This window comes from Strongylocentrotus purpuratus, unplaced genomic scaffold (assembly GCF_000002235.5).
Source record: "Strongylocentrotus purpuratus isolate Spur 01 unplaced genomic scaffold, Spur_5.0 spur5_scaffold_2, whole genome shotgun sequence".
NCBI lineage: Eukaryota > Metazoa > Echinodermata > Echinoidea > Camarodonta > Strongylocentrotidae > Strongylocentrotus > Strongylocentrotus purpuratus.
In genome coordinates, this window is record NW_022145605.1 from 21486661 (window position 1) to 21507986 (window position 21326).

General features: G+C 37.3%; 2 protein-coding genes across 2 annotated transcripts in view; one reads left to right on the forward strand and one right to left on the reverse strand.

The window, feature by feature from the left end:
• LOC100891821 (protein phosphatase PTC7 homolog) overlaps positions 1–6886 on the forward strand; it is a 33258-nt gene extending 26372 nt beyond the window's left edge. The window contains exons 5-6 of the mRNA XM_003726833.3: positions 3039–3168; positions 5124–6886. Of these exons, the coding sequence (XP_003726881.1) occupies positions 3039–3168; positions 5124–5191 (198 nt within the window). The 3' untranslated portion in view covers positions 5192–6886. The remainder of the gene's footprint in view (positions 1–3038; positions 3169–5123) is intronic.
• Positions 6887–10281: 3395 nt separating this feature from the next.
• Positions 10282–21274, reverse strand: LOC100891745 (cell cycle checkpoint control protein RAD9A). The gene is made up of 13 exons (XM_030991960.1): positions 21197–21274; positions 20462–20532; positions 19456–19608; positions 18566–18680; positions 17899–17998; positions 17248–17354; positions 16484–16590; positions 15912–15976; positions 14607–14783; positions 13596–13679; positions 12890–12978; positions 11861–12273; positions 10282–11634 (listed from the first exon to the last, which is right to left on the reverse strand). Exons 1-13 carry the CDS (start codon positions 21228–21230, stop codon positions 11500–11502), a joined length of 1650 nt encoding a protein of 549 aa, XP_030847820.1. The 5' UTR covers positions 21231–21274; the 3' UTR covers positions 10282–11499.
• Between the last annotated feature and the right edge of the window lie 52 nt (positions 21275–21326).

Genomic DNA, 21326 nt, shown 5'->3' on the forward strand with positions numbered 1-21326 from the left:
TGAGATAAACAAGGGCACGTACAGTATGCTGGGATTGCGATTCGATGTAGGGAACCTAATTGATTCAGGTTTGTAATGCTCTGGCAGTCTGGCTGCCTCTATCCTACAGACAGTAGCATTGCATGAACATTATGTTTCAGATGTTAATTATAGCTTTTTAGTTTTTATAATGGCTGTATTTATCAGGATGCATGTAAGCAATGGGAAATAGAACCTGAAAATGCCTCACAATACATACACAAGATATTATTTCTTTTCCTCAGAGGTAAAATAAGGGCTAAACTTCTCATTCTTTTAAAGGTATATCTGAGTACTGAGTTATATTCATACTAGACAATCGCATCACGTCAATATTGTTTGCAAGTACACTGTATTGTATTTGTTCTGTATAATCAGTATCTCCTTGGTATACAATCTCAATGTAACCATGAGAAGAAGAAAAAAGTGTATTGTAAGCTGTCATCGATGGCCGAAGTATTGCCTAGTCCAAATAGCAACGCATGCTCTGATAGGCATTGCCTTGGCATGAAGGTGATACCCTGAATGAATTCTGTGAAAGCATTGTTGACTCCGGACCTTCTCCATTTGTTATTCAGCTTTGCACAGTAGAACATCGCAGGGTTATAAATAACCCTTGAAGTATTGTGTAAACTCCTTAAAAGGAATGCCTGACTTTCAATGGTCACTCGGTGAGATTTAGAGACAAGACATTTATAGGTGGAAATGGGTGCAATAAAGCTATTTTCTGATGAAAGGGGAAGGAATTAAAAGGGGGACGTGTTTAGGATGTAATGGATGGAATAGGAAGAGTTGAAGTAAGAAAAGGAAGGGGGAATGGTTTTGAGCCAGAAGTACTGAAACACAAACAAGAATTAAATATGAAGTAGTACTATGGATACATTATTACCAGAAAATTTCAGTGCAAGTGTTTAGATGTAGTTAAAGGTAAAGACCAGTATTGGAAATGCCCCAATTTCAAAAAATGAAATGGAAGCTCTCATTACCAATCATGTGAAAGAATATGTTTTGACTAATACATAATGATAAAAAATTTGCCGGGAAACTGCCTACTAATTCATATATTTGGTAAATTTGTTTCTCTCATGGTCTGTGAGAGATATAGGGTAGTCCCATATACATATTTCTGTGTATAGTGCTTGTAACTTTACGAAGAATGGGCCAAATTTCTTATCATTTTGATGATTCCAGAACCTTGCAGATGCTAGATGCTAGATGATCAACCTTTTCTGATCGATTCCACAACGTTTCTTTCACAATGCAATCGCATGACCATAACTGGTCTTTACCTTTAAAGTTATGTAATGATGAGAAAGACAAAGGAAATATAGTCTTCGCTATTTACATTACATTGTCCACTTCCCATACTTGAGAACATCTTAATAACAAAAAGATAAATAACTGGATTTAACCGGATAAATGTAGTTGAAATAAGACCAGAAAGAACATGGTGAATGCTAAGGAGAGAAAGTTGAAGTCCATGAGTTTTTTCCTTGAAGAAGTTCCATATCTGTTGATCTAATAAACTTCACAGACAATGCAAACATTAGTGAATTATAGGAAGAATAACTCCAGTTCACTAGGTTGCGGTAAACAATGAGATATATAGGTCTCAACTTTGATCTGGCTTTATTGCTGCTCAAGAGCATGTCATATCTTCATAGTTGTTAAAGTCCTGGTAGAAACGAGTAAATCAAGTTTGGTATGACTTACAGTCAGTAGTGCAGAGACAGTGGGGGTACAGCAGGGGCTGGCACTAGAAGTGAGGTGATTATTTGCAAAAGAAAAGATCCATAGATTTTTAGGGTAGGGTTTTGTTGGAGGGATCGTATCTTCTTTTTTTATGCGGATTTCTTCCTCCCCTTAGCTTTCTCTCTCTCTCTCTCTCTCTCTCTCTCTCTCTCTCTCTCTCTCTATCTCCATCCCTCCATCTTTTCTCTCTTCACCATCCAATGGGGGAGGAGGGCGTATCCCCAAGTGTCCCTGTAGTCTCAGTAGCCTGCAAGCACAGACACTAGTCTAACACCTCAAGATAACTATTGGTTTAAACCTAACCAGTAGTTCAAACCACCAATTTACTATGGCAACTACAATGGCAACATTTACTAATATTTCATTATTTTGAAAAATGTACAAAAAACATTATTTCCAGAAGAAATTGATAGTAAGAAGAAAAAAAAACTTTTTGTTGTCATGCCTAATATTGCCTTATACCCATATTAAATTGATGCTTTTAGAAAGTGGTTTAAGTTTAATGTTTTTTAAACCACTTCTTTTGAGGGAAGGGGGAGGGGGGGGGCTGTGTGTCTTGAATGAGTCTGACACAGGGCAGGGTCTACGTTTATATTAAAGCAGGTGTAGTCTTTAACACTGATTGTTCAGACCCTGTGATGTGACTTGGCTTGACAAGTGTTCGTGCCAGCAAACCTGAGTCACATACCCAACATGCATGTACTGTGGAACCTGTATTACTCACTCCAGATAATTCAGGCCTTAGTTTTTTGTCAGTTATCAATATTTATCAAGACAGGCCACCCACATGCGGTTGAGTTTGGAGTATTGCCAGGGCAAAGTTTACTATAAAGTGTTACAATGAACTTGTCTGAGAGCACAGAGGGAGTATGCGTGTCTGGTCTTGATCAACATCTCAGATAATCTGAATTTTGGGAAGAATAGGTTACAAAATAGGACGCTGTCTTTTCTACAGAACGAATGTATAGAAAACAGCATGGATTATGTGAAAAATATAAAATGTCAACAAACTCAAGTAAGTTTGGGAACTGGGTTTGGTTTGTATGCTGAAGAGAATATGAAGTTAGTGTCAAGTGGATGAGAACAACTTATGTTTTTGATAAGGTGCTCATAAATTGATTTGTGACAAATAACAAGAAAACACTTTTTGTTACCCTAATATTTATTGGATTAAATGTTTTGAATATTTATTTATTTGATTGCATCTCATTAATTCTAAATTTTCAACTCTCTCTCTCATTTCTCTTTAATACCCTCTCTGTTTATAGGATAACTCATTCTCAAGTGTACAGAAGACGGTCAACGACATCGCAGCAAAAGCAAGACGCCTTGCGTACGACCCAACCTACATGTCACCGTTTGCGATGCATGCAAGAGAAAACGGGATGGAGTTTACAGGTATATAGCATTAGCGATATTTTCATTATTTGAATAGCAAATATATAATCATCTGCTAAAGAGCTAGAGGGGCATCAATGCTGGATAAAAGGATGTGAGTCGATGCTCTTTTGTGCATGGATACTACTGTTGATCAGGTGTTTGGAGCCACCATGGTTAGTTGTTAAAGATGATGCGCCCCTTTTGCAGACCTAAACACCTGAAGTTCCATGAATCCAGTGGTATATTGGAGAGGTCTTTTATTAGGAACCTCCCACCAAATGAAAAAAAATGGAAACGGGCTTTCAACAAATAAATTGTGAAATTTTTAATGCCTGATGTTTGTTTTCTAAACTCGAACTAGATGGAACTTCGACTGCGCGCAGTCGAAAATGATGCCTCCGTCATAGAGCAATTTTACAAACCAAAACAGAAGAAATTTTTCGAATTCAAGTTCAATTGTAATCCATTAACAGGTTCTCAGAATATTGTGATTACAAGCTATTTTTGCATACATAATGAGCCAATGACCTTTGACCTTATGAACCAAGAATCTACTCAGTTCATTGGCTCTGCAAGAAACATACATGACCTAAGTTGGCAGGAATCCATCAATCGGTTCTTGAGATAACGCGATCACAAGCTGTTTTGCATACATAATGAGCCCTGTGGCCTTTGACCTTTGACCTCGTGACCTCAAAATCTAATCAGTTTTTCGGCTTTGCAAGTAACATACATGACCAAAGTTTGGCAGCAATCCATCAATCGGTTCTTCAGATAACGCGATCACGAGCTCGTTTTGCATACATAATGAGCCCTGTGACCTTTGACCTTTGACCTCGTGACCCCAAAATCTAATCAGTTCATCGGCTCTACAAGATACATACATGACCAAAGTTTGGCAGGAATCCATCAATCGGTTCTTCAGATAACGCGATCACGAGCTCGTTTTGCATACATAATGAGCCCTGTGACCTTTGACCTTTGACCTCGTGACCCCAAAATCTAATCAGTTCATCGGCTCTACAAGATACATACATGACCAAAGTTTGGCAGGAATCCATCAACCAGTTCTTCAGATAACGCGATCACGAGCTCGTTTTGCATACATAATGAGCCCTGTGACCTTTGACCTTTGACCTCGTAACCCCAAAATCTAATCAGTTCATCGGCTCTACAAGATACATACATGACCAAAGTTTGGCAGGAATCCATCAACCAGTTCTTCAGATAACGCGATCACGAGAACGGGACGTACGTACGTACAGACGTACGTACGTACGTACGTACGGACGTACGGACGGACGTACGGACGGACGGACAACCCGAAAACATAATGCCTCCGGCTACTTCGTAACGGAGGCATAAAAATATTTGTATTTAATTGGGCCATGATATCTGTTGATTTGAAAATAGCTCCCTCTGCAGCAAGATGAAAACAGCGCTAGATTTTTATTTCTTACGAAGAAGTTTCAGAAACTCTGTACAATTTCATTCTTGATATATCTGAGAGATATATTTTAAACACTCACCAAGTTTCATGGAGTTTTTACTAGTTTGCGAAAGGGACTTACTGCCTTGTAGGATTTTATCTTAACCACTCCGTATGGAGTAATAATAACTTGAAATGCAAAGGTCATGGGTTTGATCATAGACATGGCACTAATGTCCTGTGGCAAGGCAGTACTCTACATTTGCCACTCCATACCCAGGAGAGAAATGGGGACATGGTAGGATGATGAAAGCCTTTGCGTTAGTTATTGCCGTAATTGCCCTCGCAGTGACCATGTGGTAGGAATACTCCCAAGGGAGTGGAGATGGTCCTCGTCTCCACATTGATAATGTCTGTGAAGCGCTTAGAGATAATATTTCTTGTCAAGTATTATATAAATCCAGATCATGTGTATCATAATACTACTAAGATACACCTTGAAGGTTGGTGTTTAATGCTTTTTTATATCTTATTTGCTTCACAGGTGGCAAGCCAGACGACATCACCGTCCTGATGTCAACGGTCGGCTACGATAGCGATGACGACACATAATACTCGCTACCCTCCGCCCCCTGGAGGGAGGGGCGGTTCCCCAGTAGACTCTATAAACAGACTGCCAGGTAGTGGGATACCTCAGTATGCAGTCCTGAAACAATGTATCATGTGAATAGAATATATATATTATGGAGACTTGGTAGCTAGATGAGAAAGGAGAGATGAAGCAAGATGGTGTTGGATCAAAAGGGAGACGAAGGAGCAAAGAGAGAGAGAGAGAGGAAGTGACCGTCGTTCGTGTAGCTTTTGCTTAAAGATGTACTGTAGTCTCCACCCATGGTATAGGGTCAAAGGGCAGATGTGGCAACAAAAGGGGAAGGCAACAAAAGGGGAAGTAACCGTCGTTCATGTCGCTTTTTGCGTTAGAATCTACACTCCTGCTCATCCCCGCCCATGGTCGAGTGTTGGAGGGTGCGCGCAACGGAGCTGATAAAGAGGAAGTGACCCTCGTTCGTGAACTCTCCTGACCATGGCCTAGGGTCGGAGGTCAGAGGTCGCTTGCAACAATGATGATGTAAAGAAAGTAACCGTCTTCATCTTCTTATTTACTCTTCCACCCATCCTTGTCTGTGGTCGAGTGTCAAAGGGCTGCTGACAGAGGAAATAACCGTCGTTCACGTCGCTTTCGCATTGAAATGTACACTCCCACGATTGAGGGTCAAAGGTTGCTTGCAAGTTACAACAAAGCAGAGATAGAGAAAGTAACCGTCGTTCATGTAGCGATCCTGTCACTTGTAAATGAATTACCCCGCCTACTCTTGGTTCTACACCTACATGCTGGAGTTGGTTTCCTATGTAACACATGATCGATAGACCTGCAAGTGATCCGTAGGGTCTTTCTACCGCCAACCAGGATCAGCTGTGTCCTTTTAAGAGGTTTATCCTGGTTGGTTTAGAGGAAAACCAAATGGATCTTTTGAAAACGCAGCCCGTTGGAATCATAACTAATAAGGTCTCTGAAGTAATTTGCCTAAATCAAGGGCACCGATGAAACTGAAAAGATTCTATGAATACATCCAGAATAGCATGGCATTGTAAAGCTCTGAGCGAAGCAAGGTTGCTCGATAAGGCCTATATTAAAGATTGTATGTTAAGAACCAGGAAGCCGTTTGATGGTTGTTAACAACCTTCTGGCTCTAAACAGACAATATGTCCAGTATAAACAAAGATATCAATGAATTAAAATGTTTAAACCTGGCAATCCTGTTATTTCTAAATCATACATATATACATGTATGTGGTATACATTTTAAAAGGCATGCTAGTCATGTCTCTATGTTAAATGATGGTCTTTTTAGAATCTCAGATTAACAGATCAATGCTAATTTATGGTATTTATTATATTCATCACCTACAGCAATAGTTTAATGACTGAATTTCTGTGCATGGGTGTTTTAAGATGGTTATAGAGAGGGGGGGGGGGGGGGTCTCTAAAGTTAGTCCTTTATTCGTTTTCATCATATATTATTTTCCTGTCGTAGAAAATGTGCAAACATAGCTTTTTGTATTGCGGTATACACGAGTGATTACAGAAATGTTTTACAAAAATGTCTAACCAGGATACAGAAATGTCTCCTATCACTTTTTGAGTGTATGCAACTTTTGGGGGGCATGTTTTTTTTTTGTTTTTTTTTGCCAGTCCAAATAACCCATTTATTGTTTGATAGATAATAAATGTTAAACAACATTTAACTTGTCCTCTTGCATAGTGTGTCGCATTGGTGTCGCATTGGTGTCGATTAGCTGTGGGACAACTCTTTGTACTCCCCATTCCATGTTCATTGTGGGAAACTACTCCTCTAGTAAAAGAACATGTATGTTAATGTATTTATGTTTTTACACTGAAAGAACATCATTATCATGCAACTCTTTCACCAGTTTTTATCACCAGCACTGTACATTTTAGACTGGATTCTGAGGGATGTGTTGTTTTCAAGTGAACATATTGTGTATCATATTGCAATATGTATATTTTGAATCTGTGTGTGATTTGTATTGTGTCTGTATATGGTTTCTTTCAGAGTTTGTTAGCCTTTCCCACAGAAGTTGATTATTAAAGTACAGTTTGGTTGAGGTTTTTTTTATTGAGGATTCATGATCTTGTGTATTGTGTTAATGACGATATTCGCATCAAGTCTACATATTTTCATGGAGTACAGATAGTTTTAGAAAAGTTGCTAGAGCAGAGACTTTGCAGGGGCAGTCCCATCTTAAATGTCGAGCATCATAAGACTAGTCTGACAACAGCTTATAACGTTCTACTACATCACATCTGTTCACTGCATATTTAACCCTTTACCAGCCGTGTTCCAACCAATATGACAAACACGGGAGTGCCATGGTCAACGTTTGTCACACATTCATGGAAAGTATACTCCATTCAATGAGGCAATTTAGGTATTCGATCCATGGTAATAAAAAAGAAAAATAGTTAAAGCCACGCTAAATTATACAATATACGCTTGTCAAGTCTAATTATTACTAGATGGCTTTGTTGAAAGGTAGGGGTAAATATTTCTTGTATATTCTGGTCATTATCAAATAATGTCTCTTTCATGTAGATTGGAAAAGTGGTTTCTTTTGCTGTGTGTTTGATTGTAAGATTTCTTCAGCTCGAGTCAGAATGCAGGCTTCATATTTTACCCAGAGAATGAAATAGCTAGAAGGCAACAATATTATACAATGATATTCATTGTACACACGCTGTACACTCAACTTACTAGAATTGTGTATGTATGAACTATGGAAATAATTAAACGTTTCAAATGCGGTTTTCTTTTCTTTTTCTTTTTTTATTAATAATATATTAAGAATTTACATAAAGGATAAGACAGAAACTCTAGACTTAACTTTTCATTGTCAACATTTGAATTTACAATCATTACAACATTTTTTCGACCATATCCAGTCATGCTATGTGATATATCATTTGTGTAAAGTCATAAATGGGTTATTTTGTATATTTAATACGATGTATTGCAATATTTATTTGGTGCTGGGTGAAAATAAATATAAAAGTAGTATGATCCACAAAGAATTGATGGAGAAAGAGATAAATACATGTACCCTTAGTCTGTAATAGAATACCAATTTTTTATTTGAAGTTATTAATGAGCTTAGGATAGAACTGGGCTGTCTTTATATGAATAAATGTTATTTGATTCAGATTGATTGTAAACTTGCTATGAATATCAATTGCAACATTAGATAAGACAGGCCTCGGTTTGCAGGAGAAAATTGTATTCAAGGCTCAAAGTTATAGGGAGTTCCTTCCTAAAATATGTTTTATTAGGAAATTATCAAGCATTTTTTCCTACCATGAATAAATATATGTTGAAATTTAATATTGACTTATGGATTGTAAACTTACATTAATGCTCCAGTTTAATATTGAATATTCTGCCAACCAATCAGAAACTATGTTTCAACAGGACACAGCTGAAACCTTGTTTCTGATTGGTTGTTCAGAGAAAATATGGTCTGCTATATCTGTAAGGGACCAATGTTATTTGTACTCTATACAGGTTCAAATTGTGTGTACAGTAAACCTACACTTACACGCTTGTAAGGAGAGATGTAGACCGGTTTTGTGTGATTTTTGCTTTGAAAGTGGGCATGAAAAGAGACCTCTCCTTAATACGTGTTTTATGATTATTAACAAAAAGTCTTGTCAGCGTATATTACATTGACAGATTATGAAAGAATGTCTATTGTTTTATTGCCAATAAAAAAAGAGATTTTTCACATTATGACTGTATTTCTGTGGTAATCATTTAATTCATTGAACTTTATTTGTAAATTGTGTCGTGAAAAGGGGAAAAAGATGAGAAATTACATTATACTTAAAATGGGAATCATCAATCCATAAGGAAGGGTCCCGACTGGAACCAGAAAAATCAGTGATGCTTTGGTGTCAGTTTAAGAAAATGGGACAGAAAATAAACAAATAAATTAATCTTTGAGAGTTGTGATCACTAGTATTAAAGATCGAATCTCCTATTGTCAGTTGTGTGATGTCATACATGTCCAAGGACTTCCCCCTTTTTGTTCCTTCCATTCAATTCTCAAAATCACTATTCTGTTTTTTCATGATGGAACTTCCCCTTTTAATGAGTTATGGATGTCGGGTAACATATTTCAAGTACCTTCCACTCAAAGCTTGTGTTCTGCATCATTAAATAAAAGAGAATACGGTTGAATCTGTGAAATGTCCCATACAACATAATTTGTATTATTAATACACTATCAACAGCACAAGTTCAAAAGTGTTTTGCTTGTGAGGGCAATGGGCTACACTGCATAGTAATCTTTGATACCGGTAATTAAGAATTTGATATTCCCCCTCACCACGCCCCCCCCCCCCCCTCCCCCCAGCAAAGATTTAGCAAAAATATTTAAAAATCCAATTTCATTTGCTTTCTGTACTTATCTTGCTTCCACTCTCATTACTTTTTGATGTTCGATTAATTTTCCTTCAACTTTCATGAATTATGAACTCGATCATTTTACTTCTGTGAGGAAATAAGGACAAGCATTTACTAATGTACTGATGTGAAGCCAGTCCCATCAGCCTCCTTCAAATAAGATGCGGTAAAGACATGGCGATTTTTTTTAATTAAGTTCATATTTCTGTATTTTATAGTAAACACAGAGCTCAGTAAATACGTGCAGGACCTTTGTTGCGCACAGTTGCCATTCATTCACACGTAACAAAAACTTGGCAGTTACCGCGTCATATCTGAACGAGCCTTTACAGTAAAAAACAACACTTGAAGGTCCATCTTTAACATGTTTTAAAGAATACATTTTTTAATATTCAAATATCACACTATTTCATCACAAGATATGAAGACACCTGATAACAATAAAGTGCATCAAACTCCGATGTTTGTCTCTCAGAGAGACTATAAGCAACAACTTATCTAATACAGGATCTTAAAAATCAACTGAACAGTTTTTTCCCCTTCTTTTTCCTTGGAGTATATATTTTGCAATTGGGAACAATAGCCAGCTCAGGTATCAACAGATAATTGTTGATAGCTGGTCGCACCAGCAGTCCCTGTATGGAGATTCGCAATTAGGCCATTCACATTGCTTCGCTACTGCTCAGATAACTTTATATAACACTTCAGTTGTTTAAGGTTTTCAAAATCATTTATAAATACTCTGAACGATATATACACCTTTGGGTCATATTAGAACATCGCCAAACATTGTACCAATGAGTGAAAGGTCACTTCTTAATAGATATATCCCTTTTTAAAATATATTCAATTGATATACATGTACGTTTGATTAATACAAATCAACTGCAACTGCAATTCATATCAATCAAAATGGTGGACAAACGTAGGAGATTTGTGTTTGTGTTTGGTTGGAAGACTTACTATCGATTTAGATCAACAGTAACACTTTACAAGACATGGCCCTGATATCTTTGTATCCCATGCTGAAAGAAACTCATTGGACCCATTTCAAAAATGATTTTACTATCACAAAGGAAAGGCATCCACAGCTCAAAAACAATTATTGATTTTTCTGAAAGAGAAAATTTACTGCTGTCCTAAGTTAGAGTCCCCTATGATCTATACACCTGGGCCCCGTCTTACAAAGAGTTGATATCAATCGCTACTTATTTGCAATTGATATCGATCGCAACTATGTACATAAGAGATAGGAGACTGCAAGCTTGTGATTGACTGGAGGAGTTACGATTGATTTGGATCAATCGTAACTCTTTGTAAGACGGGGCCCTGATTTCATCAGGCTTCAAAGTTTGACAAATAAACTTGATGGTCCTTCAAGCAGTTTGAATAATATGTTGCATATTCATCTCTTGAATATTGCTAATCAAATTTCATGTGGAGACAGCTAGAGATGTGTGTGATAGGAAAAAACAATTCCTTTTAAATATTTTAACAGTTAACTCCCTGAGGATAAAGCTATGTTTCCATAACAACATCTTGTCATAGGATCCTCTACTAGTACTGCAACAGATGCCCCACTAGAGTAGTGCTCCATGGCAAACCTTCCCCTAGCGTGGGGATGACTTGACGGACCTTCCCCTAGGGATGGAGCTGATAATAAATCTTAAATCAGTCTTCATCTGTCTGCTTTAGTACTAAAGACTGTCCCCTGTTGTGGTGATAACGCTGACAGTTGGGGTGTGCGGTTGGGCCAACAGAAGATCCCAAATCATCAGTCTTCACTATCCTCTGCTTGCTACGATACAGACCATCCCCTATGGTGGAGATAACATGAAAGACTTCACCCCAGGGACAGGGCTGACAGTAGAATCCAAATCATCAGTCTTCATCGCTATCCTCTGCCAATACCGTCACTGCCCCTCCCCTATGAGGCTGGGAAGGAGGGGGTCTACTCCTCTGGGTGCCACTCCCTGACTGTTGTGACTGCGATGCACCAAAGAACATTGATTTGAACTGCCATCAAATAAGTAAGAGGAGAAAGAATAAAATACTGAGAAAGAGTGACAACACTATAGGCAAATACAACATGTCTTTAAAAACATCTGAAAACATACCTCTACCCATCTTCTCAGATTATTAAAGAAACAGTACCTTGTATCATCTAGAAAATGCACTACACAATCATTTAATTATTATCATTTTGTTATTATAATCAAAACATTATAAACAGTGATCATACCTTCTTGCTGGGTGGAGTGGCTGGGATGAAATTGAATCCATCATCGTCGTCATCGTCATCCTCATCGTCGATCTTCCCGTCATCCCCTCCTCCCCCTCCCTCATCCCCAAGCAGCGATGGCCCATCGACATCCCCCAGGCTCCCCCTGCTGTCTTCATCATCCATGAAGTTAGCCAGCAGGGTCCTGTTAGGACTGACACGCCTCTCCCCCTCCCCCTCCTCCTCTGCGGGCTGTGGTGGTGGATGGAGACGGTCGTCATGGCGACTCTGATCAGTGACCGTCTTCTGGAACCTGTGGCTGAGGGCGGAGTTGAAGGGGATGACTGGGCTGGCTGTGAATGGTGTGTCGTCATTGTTGGAGGTGGTCGGTGCTGCTGGGTCTAGCCTGGATGATGATGTGGAGGGCCCTGCTGCTGTACGTGTGAATAAGAATCAATGTCAGCTATAATGCACTGCGTCATAAACAATGACCCTACAGACTGATGCTCTGGGATCTGACAATCACATCTTGCTCAAGATGGCTAACATTCTAATCAATAAGACTAGTTACATCTATAAAATATTGATTTTTTTTATTGGGGGGGGGGGGGAGGAGTTTATTACAAATGTTTCTCTACTGTTCCTTGATGTTAAAAGATTTAGAACCATTTTAAACTCACTGAACCCTTATCCATCCTGATTCGGTAATAACGAATAACAATTTTCTCTGCATATGCTCAATGTTCAAGATCGCATTTTAACTTGTTGGAAGGGGGGAATGCTGCATGAAAAGGTCTACATGCAAAACAAATAAGACATTTCAAAATATTTCTGATTCATCAATGTGATGAATATCCCTAAAATCGGTGGGGCATACAGTGCTCTGTGCCTCCATCTTTATACAGAATTGTTATTGATCCAAGTCCTCCAATCAATAGAAAACAGATTTGTGATTTATATCAATTCATTCATAATGAATTCTGCTTGATCATATTTCTATGTAAGACATGATTCTTATTAGGAACGTGTCCCATTCAATAGACTACCAACCTGTATTATTCCCTTGGTTCATTGTCCTTTCGTTCCTATTCAACAAGTCAGCCATCAGATCATCTGGGAATTCATCTTCATATTCATCTCTGGGGTGATCAAGAAAACAAAAATGATTAGTGAAATAGTTGGTTGTCAAAATAGACAGATTTTATAATTCGTCATAACGGATTTGCCAAACATTATCATCATCATCATCATCATCATCGTCATCATCACCGCCATCGCCATCGCCATTGTCATCATCATCATCATCATCATCACCATAATCGTCACCCTCACAATCACTGTCACTGTCATCCTCATCATGATCATGATAATCATCATCACCATCACAATTTTCATCATCATCATCGTCATTAAATTCTTCAACATTAACATCATCATCATCATCACCTCCATTATTCAAGCTAAATTCTGATCATTCTCTTTTAATCCAACTAATGCATTCGTAGCGTGTGTGTATTGGGTTATTACAGATGATTATCAATCAGATATGATTATTTACGTCTGGGGGCCGACCTTTAAACGTCACCATCCAAAAGACGTGACTCAGTTTCGAACCTGCATCCTTGGCTGAATCAGTTTGTAAGTTCCATTGTTAGCTGGATTACAGGCGCACTCCACACTGCCCAGCAATGGATATAAATACATTTATAACATCATTGTATAATTTGAGAGGGGAATGGGGACATAGAAGTCTCACCTTGTTGTATGTCCATTAGGTGTTCTCCTACCATCTCCGTTATTGCTTGGTTTGTTCTTCCTGGGACCTGGGCCGGCAGTTGATCTAAAATGGAATGTAGAGGTAGAAAACCAGATTACTTAATTTCTGTCAAGAATATCATTACCTTGCATAATCCAAAATAGCCAATGCACAACTGGCAACTGGGGCATCGTTTCATGAAACCGTCCTTGGTACAAGTTTGCTGACATCCCATCGACATGAGTGTAAACTTTAATACACGCATTTCAATGGGATGTCGTCGAACTTGTACTTATAACGGTTTCGTGAAACACTGCCCTGATTATGACAGGAGACCCTACAAGAACACATGAGAGCATCTGGCCTCATCCAGGCGGATGCTGAAGACCGAAAGGCTGGGAGAAATGCCATAAGGGAAATGAAACGTCCAACCCCACAGCGTAGGAAAAAAAGATGATCAATGAATGCAATAGGATCGAAAAATTGAAGAAAAAAAGAAAATTGAAGAAGAAAAAGTTAGAAAAAAAGAAAATTGAAGAAGGAAAAAATTAGAAAAAATATAGAAAATTTCATGAATTGCAAACTCTTCATGGCTACACAGGTTGATTTTTTAGTCAAAGGTAAAAAAAAAAAAAAAAAAAAACTTTTACATTCTGTTTATTCCTACATGTTTGTGTAAAAAAAAAATGTTATACCAGTAGTGTCACAAGAAAAAAAAGTGCTTTTCAAACGACCTCACATGTAAAAATTGATGAGAAGTAGTGTGAAACCCTAGGTCAAATTCTGAATTCACAAGTTTGTAGTCACATATCTGTGAGCAGTGTTTTTTTCTCACAGTCTATGATTTTCCGCATAAACTAAGTCTGTTTTGATGTATCCAAAACTTTCCACAACACACAATTATTCCTATGCTGACTATCATCAATCTATCCCACTGAATCCTAGATAATTTCTTTTGCTATTCAATATCATAAACAATATATAGAAATTGATTTTTAAAACATGACAAACCTTTTCCTCGGATTGCTCTTACTCTTCTGTCTTGGATTCGCACTGACTGACGCAGCCTGACTCGCTCTGGCCTGCTGGGAGGCACCGGTCAGCTGACTACTGGACACTTCGGTCAAGGTGGCCAGAACGAAGGTAGCTTCCAACGTCTGCTCAGACTCCACGCTGAATACAATAGGTCTGGTCAAGAGGATGAAAAAGAGAGAGAGGAAAATAGTATTAAGCAGACATCTTGGAGCTGGAATCTTTTGTTAGATGAACTTTCATTTTTAATTTCAACAACAAAAATCATCATTGCTCATTTTCAAAACTTGCTGCTTTCAACGGGCAGTGATATTCCTATAGAAATTTCTCCAAATGCATGATTGTCAAAAGTGATTGTAGACGTTTCATGTTTCATTCATGTTTCATTCACATAGAATAATTGCATTTACCGTAAATCTCCGTGTATAAGGCACACTTTTTTCCATCTGCAAAAATCAAAAGTCGGGGGTGCGCCATATACACAGGTACAGGATATTTTGAGTCCTAAAAATGCTACTTTTTAGTGGTTTTCGATAAGCCTGAATCATTACGTTTTTTGTGATAAACGTTTACAAACGGCAACAAAACCTTGCCGATAATTATTGTTTTTAGATCTCTGTAGGGTCAACAAAGTCTTGACGATAATTATTGTTTTTAGAGCTCCGTAGGGGCAACAAAACCTTGCCGATAATTATTGTTTTTAGATCTCTGTAGGGGCAACAAGACCTTGCCGATAATTATTGTTTTTAGACCTCCGGAAGGGGCAACAAAACCTTGCCGATTGGAACTAAGTTAGACCTAGTAATAATGTTGGTATAAAACTAAAGATGACAGAATTTTTTTTTTTTCCCTGAATTTTTTTTTAAACCAATTTTTTTTTTTTTTTTTTAATCTTCAAAATAGGGGTGCGCCTTATACACGGAGATTTGCGGTAATGATAATTTAACAAAACCTTCTAGATACATTTTAGTAGGTACATTTAAAATCAACATTTTCTACAAATCCTCTAAAGATTAACTAATGTTTTATCACTTTGCAGCCATGATCTGCAAGGGCATGGCTCAAAGTTAGCAGTTGCCACGGTGCCACCGACATTGTAATGTGCTGATGAGTACCCCAAAGTCTGCAGCACATCTTAGGTAACGCATGTTTGGAGATGTAGGACATTTCTGATGAAACATGTTCAAGGATGATTAACTTCCAGGGGATATAGACTAGATTGTCAGACCCAAAATTTAATTTGGCATTGTTCAGCACAATACATGTTATATATTTTAGACTTACTTTCCTGGTGTTTCAAAGTGAATAGAGACCGGAAGGCCAGCCGAATCTGAGAATGATAGGATAGCCTGAAAAAAATGTGGAGAAAAGGAGACTTTGTTTTTGCTTGAATGAGAATGAAAACATGGCATAGCTAGTTATATCATGCAGTATTATGATGTACCGTATGATGAAAGCCCAATGCAGTCCCAACATCACACAGGCAATAAATACTTTCATTCAATATACGAGCCTGTATTCCTAGAGAAAGAAATCATGTATTTGATCAAGTTCCATATTGTTAGCATATTGCTTTTCCTCTGTACAATACGTCACTCCCTCGATGGAGAATCAGCGTGATTTCCTAAGCTGCGCTTAATTATAATAGTGGGCATTTGCGGCAACACTTTTTATTGCACATAATTTGTTATTGACCATGTGATGTCACAATGCTTATCAGCTAGTATTCTAAAGTCGAATTGTTTAAGTAAAATGTTAAGATGTGGTTTGAATATGAATTAAATTATCACTTTATAGCCGATTAAAATTCTAATCAAAATACTAACTTAATCTGCGTACTGAACTAAAGTACTAACCCTGAGATCTCTGAGTGAGAATGTGACTTCTGTATCCACTCCAATCATATACTCTGTGAACTCATCAGGAACAAGACGCAATTCAGAGTGTACCACCTTGGTTGGATCTGCACAAGAAGTACAAAAACAAAGTAGAAGGTGCTGCTGGGGGGTGTTTCACAAAGGTCCTAAGTTGAACTTATCTCTAAGTTGGACTTAACAATTATGGAAAGCCGTTAGCATCTATGAAAATATTTTGTAAAAGTTATTTTAAAAGGCATAAAATGTTGTTTCAAATCATTCATATTTTCTATAATCAAGGAGATTTCATGTTTTTGATGTGGAATTTATAAAAAGTCTAAAATACTTCAATTTTCGCTTTTCGCTGAATATATTTTATTTTAAGCCTACAAGTGGCTCTCCATAATTTTTAAATCCAACTTAGACTTAAGTTCGACTTAGAATCTTGGTGAAACACCCCCCTGGAGTCTAGTTTATAAAGGCCACTCAAGGGAAACAGAAAAGGTGGCCACTGTAGACAGGTGGTCTTTCTAGACAGGTTCTACAACACACATTTTTTTTTTTTGCAAGGGAGACAAAATACTCAGAGAGGTGGCCACTAAGGCAGGTTTGACTGTACAATGAAAAGAAAAATTTGTTCTGGTGGATGTTACACCTGGAACCCGTCATATAAAAGAGATGCAATATATCCCTGAAAATTGATGTACCGCGAATATATTGCTACTTTTACAGTAGCTGCCTAGATGTCTCTACGCTGAGTTTACCTGGTTCATCATCAACATAGTTCTTGTAGCCCAGCTGGGTAGGAGTGACTGTCATGGTGACTTCTTCTTGGGATGATTGAAAGCTTCCTACTGCCTCCGCAAGCAATCTACAAGGAGCAATAATTCAAGGAATGATCATATTCACTGTTACGTGTATGAAATGCAGATCTATTCATGTCACATAAAAATGAATTACAAATTCTCAAGTTTTAGTTATCACGTCAAATAGATAAAAACATGAAGTGTTTCATATATATCAATTATCAAGTGCTGTTACATTGTAGAGTCTTGAAAGTGTTGTCCTTGTTACATCATTACATTCTAAAAAGAAATTTAGCTTTCCATATAAAACTCAACCTCCCTGTAATTTGCTCAATTCTTTAATATTCAATGAGTTTTACTTGATAGATATAATGGGCAGCTCACTGCAGAACACAACCCAAATGTGATCTAACTTTGGAAGAAATATTAATAAATATGAAGATCTACATCTGTAATATAGAGATTTTTATTACTCTTACTGATCATTGAATAGGGAAATCAAGAAGATTTATCAATTTTTTGTTGTCATACCAAATACTTTTTTTCTTTAAGTATAACTAAATCGGATCGCATTCAGATTATATGGTGCGCAGTGGGCTTGATACTTACTTGGCTGGAGCAGTGATCCTATTTGGGCAGAGATCTTTGGAAAAGACTGCTTGAAGTGTCTCTGTTTCTTGATAGACTAGGTTATAGGTCTTAACAATACCTGCATGTCAAGATGGAACAAAAAGTTCAGTAATCAATATGTATTGGTCTAATGTTTACGGTAGTTTATTTAAAGAACATTGTCTTAATGAGCTTTTCATTCCAAGATTCACACTTATCAAATTTTTGCATTCCTAGATTCGTTAATGTTAAAGTAATATCATATATGTGAATTTAAAAGCTCAGAATTTTTTGAGATAGTCTACATGTATATGATAAAGTGAATCACCTAGGACAAAAGACATACAAATATGCCACTGATGACTAGTGATGAACACTAAACATATAACTTCAGAAGATAAACACATTAATTAGTTTTTTACAATGTTTTTTGTTTCACCCCAAATTAAGGATAATTTTTTTTTAAAACATAATGCAACTACTAAAATGTAAAATGTATCACTAGTTCCCTTTTGAGGTACCAGATAATTGATAGTTAATAAAATAACCAATCATTCTGATTTGGATTTAAACCCTAATATCTTCACTACAAATACACTTCTGGGAAGTTAGTATAAATGCATGCCTTTATCTTAATGATAATGAAAAGTGAAAACTGCTTATTTACCATGTCTACAATGAAGCTGAAAGACGAGACGGCAATCCTCCGTATCGAGACTGATGTTACATCTGTCTACATTCTTCTCAAGGTTGGACAGTGATTTGAAGACAGCTAGACAGGACTGAAGAAATATTAAAAAAAATCTTCTTAAATATCAGATAATGATTCCTAACGGTAGACATTTAACAACATCAAATTGATATATTATACGCTAGACAGAATGGTTATGAAAACCTAAATATGCAAAGTAATTTAACAAAATATTCAACAATAATTTTCAAATCCAGTTTCTAATTTAGACAGCCAAGAATAGCACTCCCAACTTGTCTTACACAAGTTGAGGACTACATCATGTTACTAGAAATTTTCCAAGATGGCTGCCATAGATTACAAAATTGCTTTGGGGTCAGTTCCAACACAAGTTTCATAATTTTCATTTTTCCATGCACTAGATCATGTCATAAGAAATTCAGTGAGCACCCCTACTTCTTTGGGTGTGTCTCCAAGACTAGACATAACAACTTTGAAATTACAACTTCATAGTTTTCTTTGTTCCCACATTGTCAAGATTGTCATTTTATACCCTGATTTTAAAAAGTAAAAAAAACAGATGTGGACCAAGATAGTAGAATCAACAGGGACCACAAAATTGGAACTGTGTTCACTTGGCTTAAAGCCCCACTGTACTACTTGTAGCTACTTGCTCCCTCTATATAGAAAACAGTGCCTAATCGGTGACCATTGGTCCCCCATGATCCTCTTTTTCTTATGTTAATTGAGAGCTGAGTTGATGAGATAGCCACCTGTCAGTGACCACCCTGGGTGGTCTAATCCCTCCTAGCCAAACTAGTACAGACGGTCGTTAAGATATTAAATTGAAAAGAGGTAGATTTCACCTTCATTGTGACTCTCCATCTGGTGGTCTCTTCACCATCCTGAGTGGCTTGGGATGCTGTCACTGTCTGGTCGTCATAGCGAAGGAAGAAGCTTGGACTGAATAGGAAACAGGAGTAAGCTGACCGAGAAGAGTTCACCGCTCTCAAAGCAAGCTGAGGAAAGACAGAGAAAGAAAGAATACAAAGGTTATGGTGCTTCAGTGGAAAAATAACAGAATTTCCAAGAACCTTAAACCCTAAAAATCCTACTTATTATATGAAGCGACTAGCAAAGATATCTATTTTTTTTGTTTTCTTTTTTTTAATTAAATAGGCATAGGAGCATAAGAAAAACTCTGTCATTTTGAAAGATGAGTCGGCATCTGTAAATTGTCTTTCTTTAAAAGATTATAATCAAAAGAGGGAGAGAGAAATAGAGAGAAAAGGAAAACTTTTCCTTATACCTGAAAGTCAGATGTTGATTATATTAATGTTCAAAACAAAAACAGCTGCAAAGCCTGCAAGTCAGATGATAATTACAAAGACCTATTAAGTTATATAGGCTGTCATTCTTTGTTTTTGAGTAAAAAATTTCAGGAAGAAATGTAACAAAACAATTAGCAAGGGTCCAACAGACAGACAATACCCTCATTACTTTAGACAATCTCGGATCTTGGTCTTTCAGTTTCAAAACATGGTCTTACAGTTTCAAATCAGTTCTGGTCTTTAAATTTCTGTATTCAGACGTTCTTGGTATTTCTTTCTCTGGCTGGCTTTAGCAAACATAGACCCTACATTATAAACCCTACTGTTTTCAAATTAATATATGGAGTTAAGTTCAGGGATATAAAATAAGTCCTTCTGGAGAGAGCTCCTTAACAAAATAAAATCTAATGTTGCTTTTGTGTGCATGGGTGCTAAAGACACAGACGTCCACCTTCAGAAGAACAAAGAGTTCAACCCACAGACTTCTGAATTCAAAAGCCTGTCAAATTCTGGATTTGCATGATTTATGATTCATACTTACGCCTGTATCCAATGGTTCCATGTAAAGATCCTCCCCAACTTTGGAAAGACAGTGAATGGCTCGTCCAAAAACTGATCAGAAAAAACAAAAATATAGAAACTCAAAGGGACAAATTAAATAGTTTGGGAACTTGATTCTTGAATGGAATGAAATAAATAAAATGATCGTGCAAGATCTGCATAATTTGATGATTATCAGTTTGGGAAAACGGATTAACTGCATAGAATAATAACTTTTGAGATGGATTATTATAAATTTATAGTATCAACTCATGACATTGCAACTTGCAAGGCAATCAAATTTATTGCACAATCACACTTGCAGTGCACAAAAAAAAATCATTGGGATTGGCTCGTTTCAACTTTCACGTCTTCAGTTTGACAAATTGAAAACGAAGCCTGCCCCTTTGCCTTGTCCGCTTGTTGCCGCATTGCCTTCCTTTATTTCTTTAAATATGCAATGCAAGCCTCCCTTTCTGACATTAATAACACTCAAACATATTGTACAAAGATCAAGGCAGGTTTCAAAATTGAAAGCCCATTTTCTTCTCACTTCTGCACATAAGTATTAAACATGACACAAAATCATATGACTCGGACTGCACTTTCACACCAAACTTTCCCATTCTGACAGTACCGTGCATGTTTTCTATTAAACGAGATCATTTCATCGTCTGATCTAAAAGGGACATCCATATAAATGAGATAATAAACCAAATAGCACGAATTTCATTACCTTTGACATTGTTTCCTGGGATAATACACTTCATTTTTACAGGATTGTGATCTTTTTCACATTCAGCGCCTTGGTGTATTTATGGTCACGGCTGTGTAGTGATATGTGATTGGTCAATAGTTCATCGCTA

Bases quoted from the DNA above. Each gene is read 5' to 3' on its own strand.
- LOC100891745 (XM_030991960.1), bottom strand. From the start codon at position 21,230: ATGAAGTGTATTATCCCAGGAAACAATGTCAAAG. The intron at 18,681-19,455 runs GTGAAATCTACC...ATATTTCTTCAG, and splicing joins GATGGAGAGTCACAATGAAG to TCCTGTCTAGCTGTCTTCAA. The intron at 17,355-17,898 runs GTAAGTATCAAG...TGCTCCTTGTAG, and splicing joins AGGATCACTGCTCCAGCCAA to ATTGCTTGCGGAGGCAGTAG.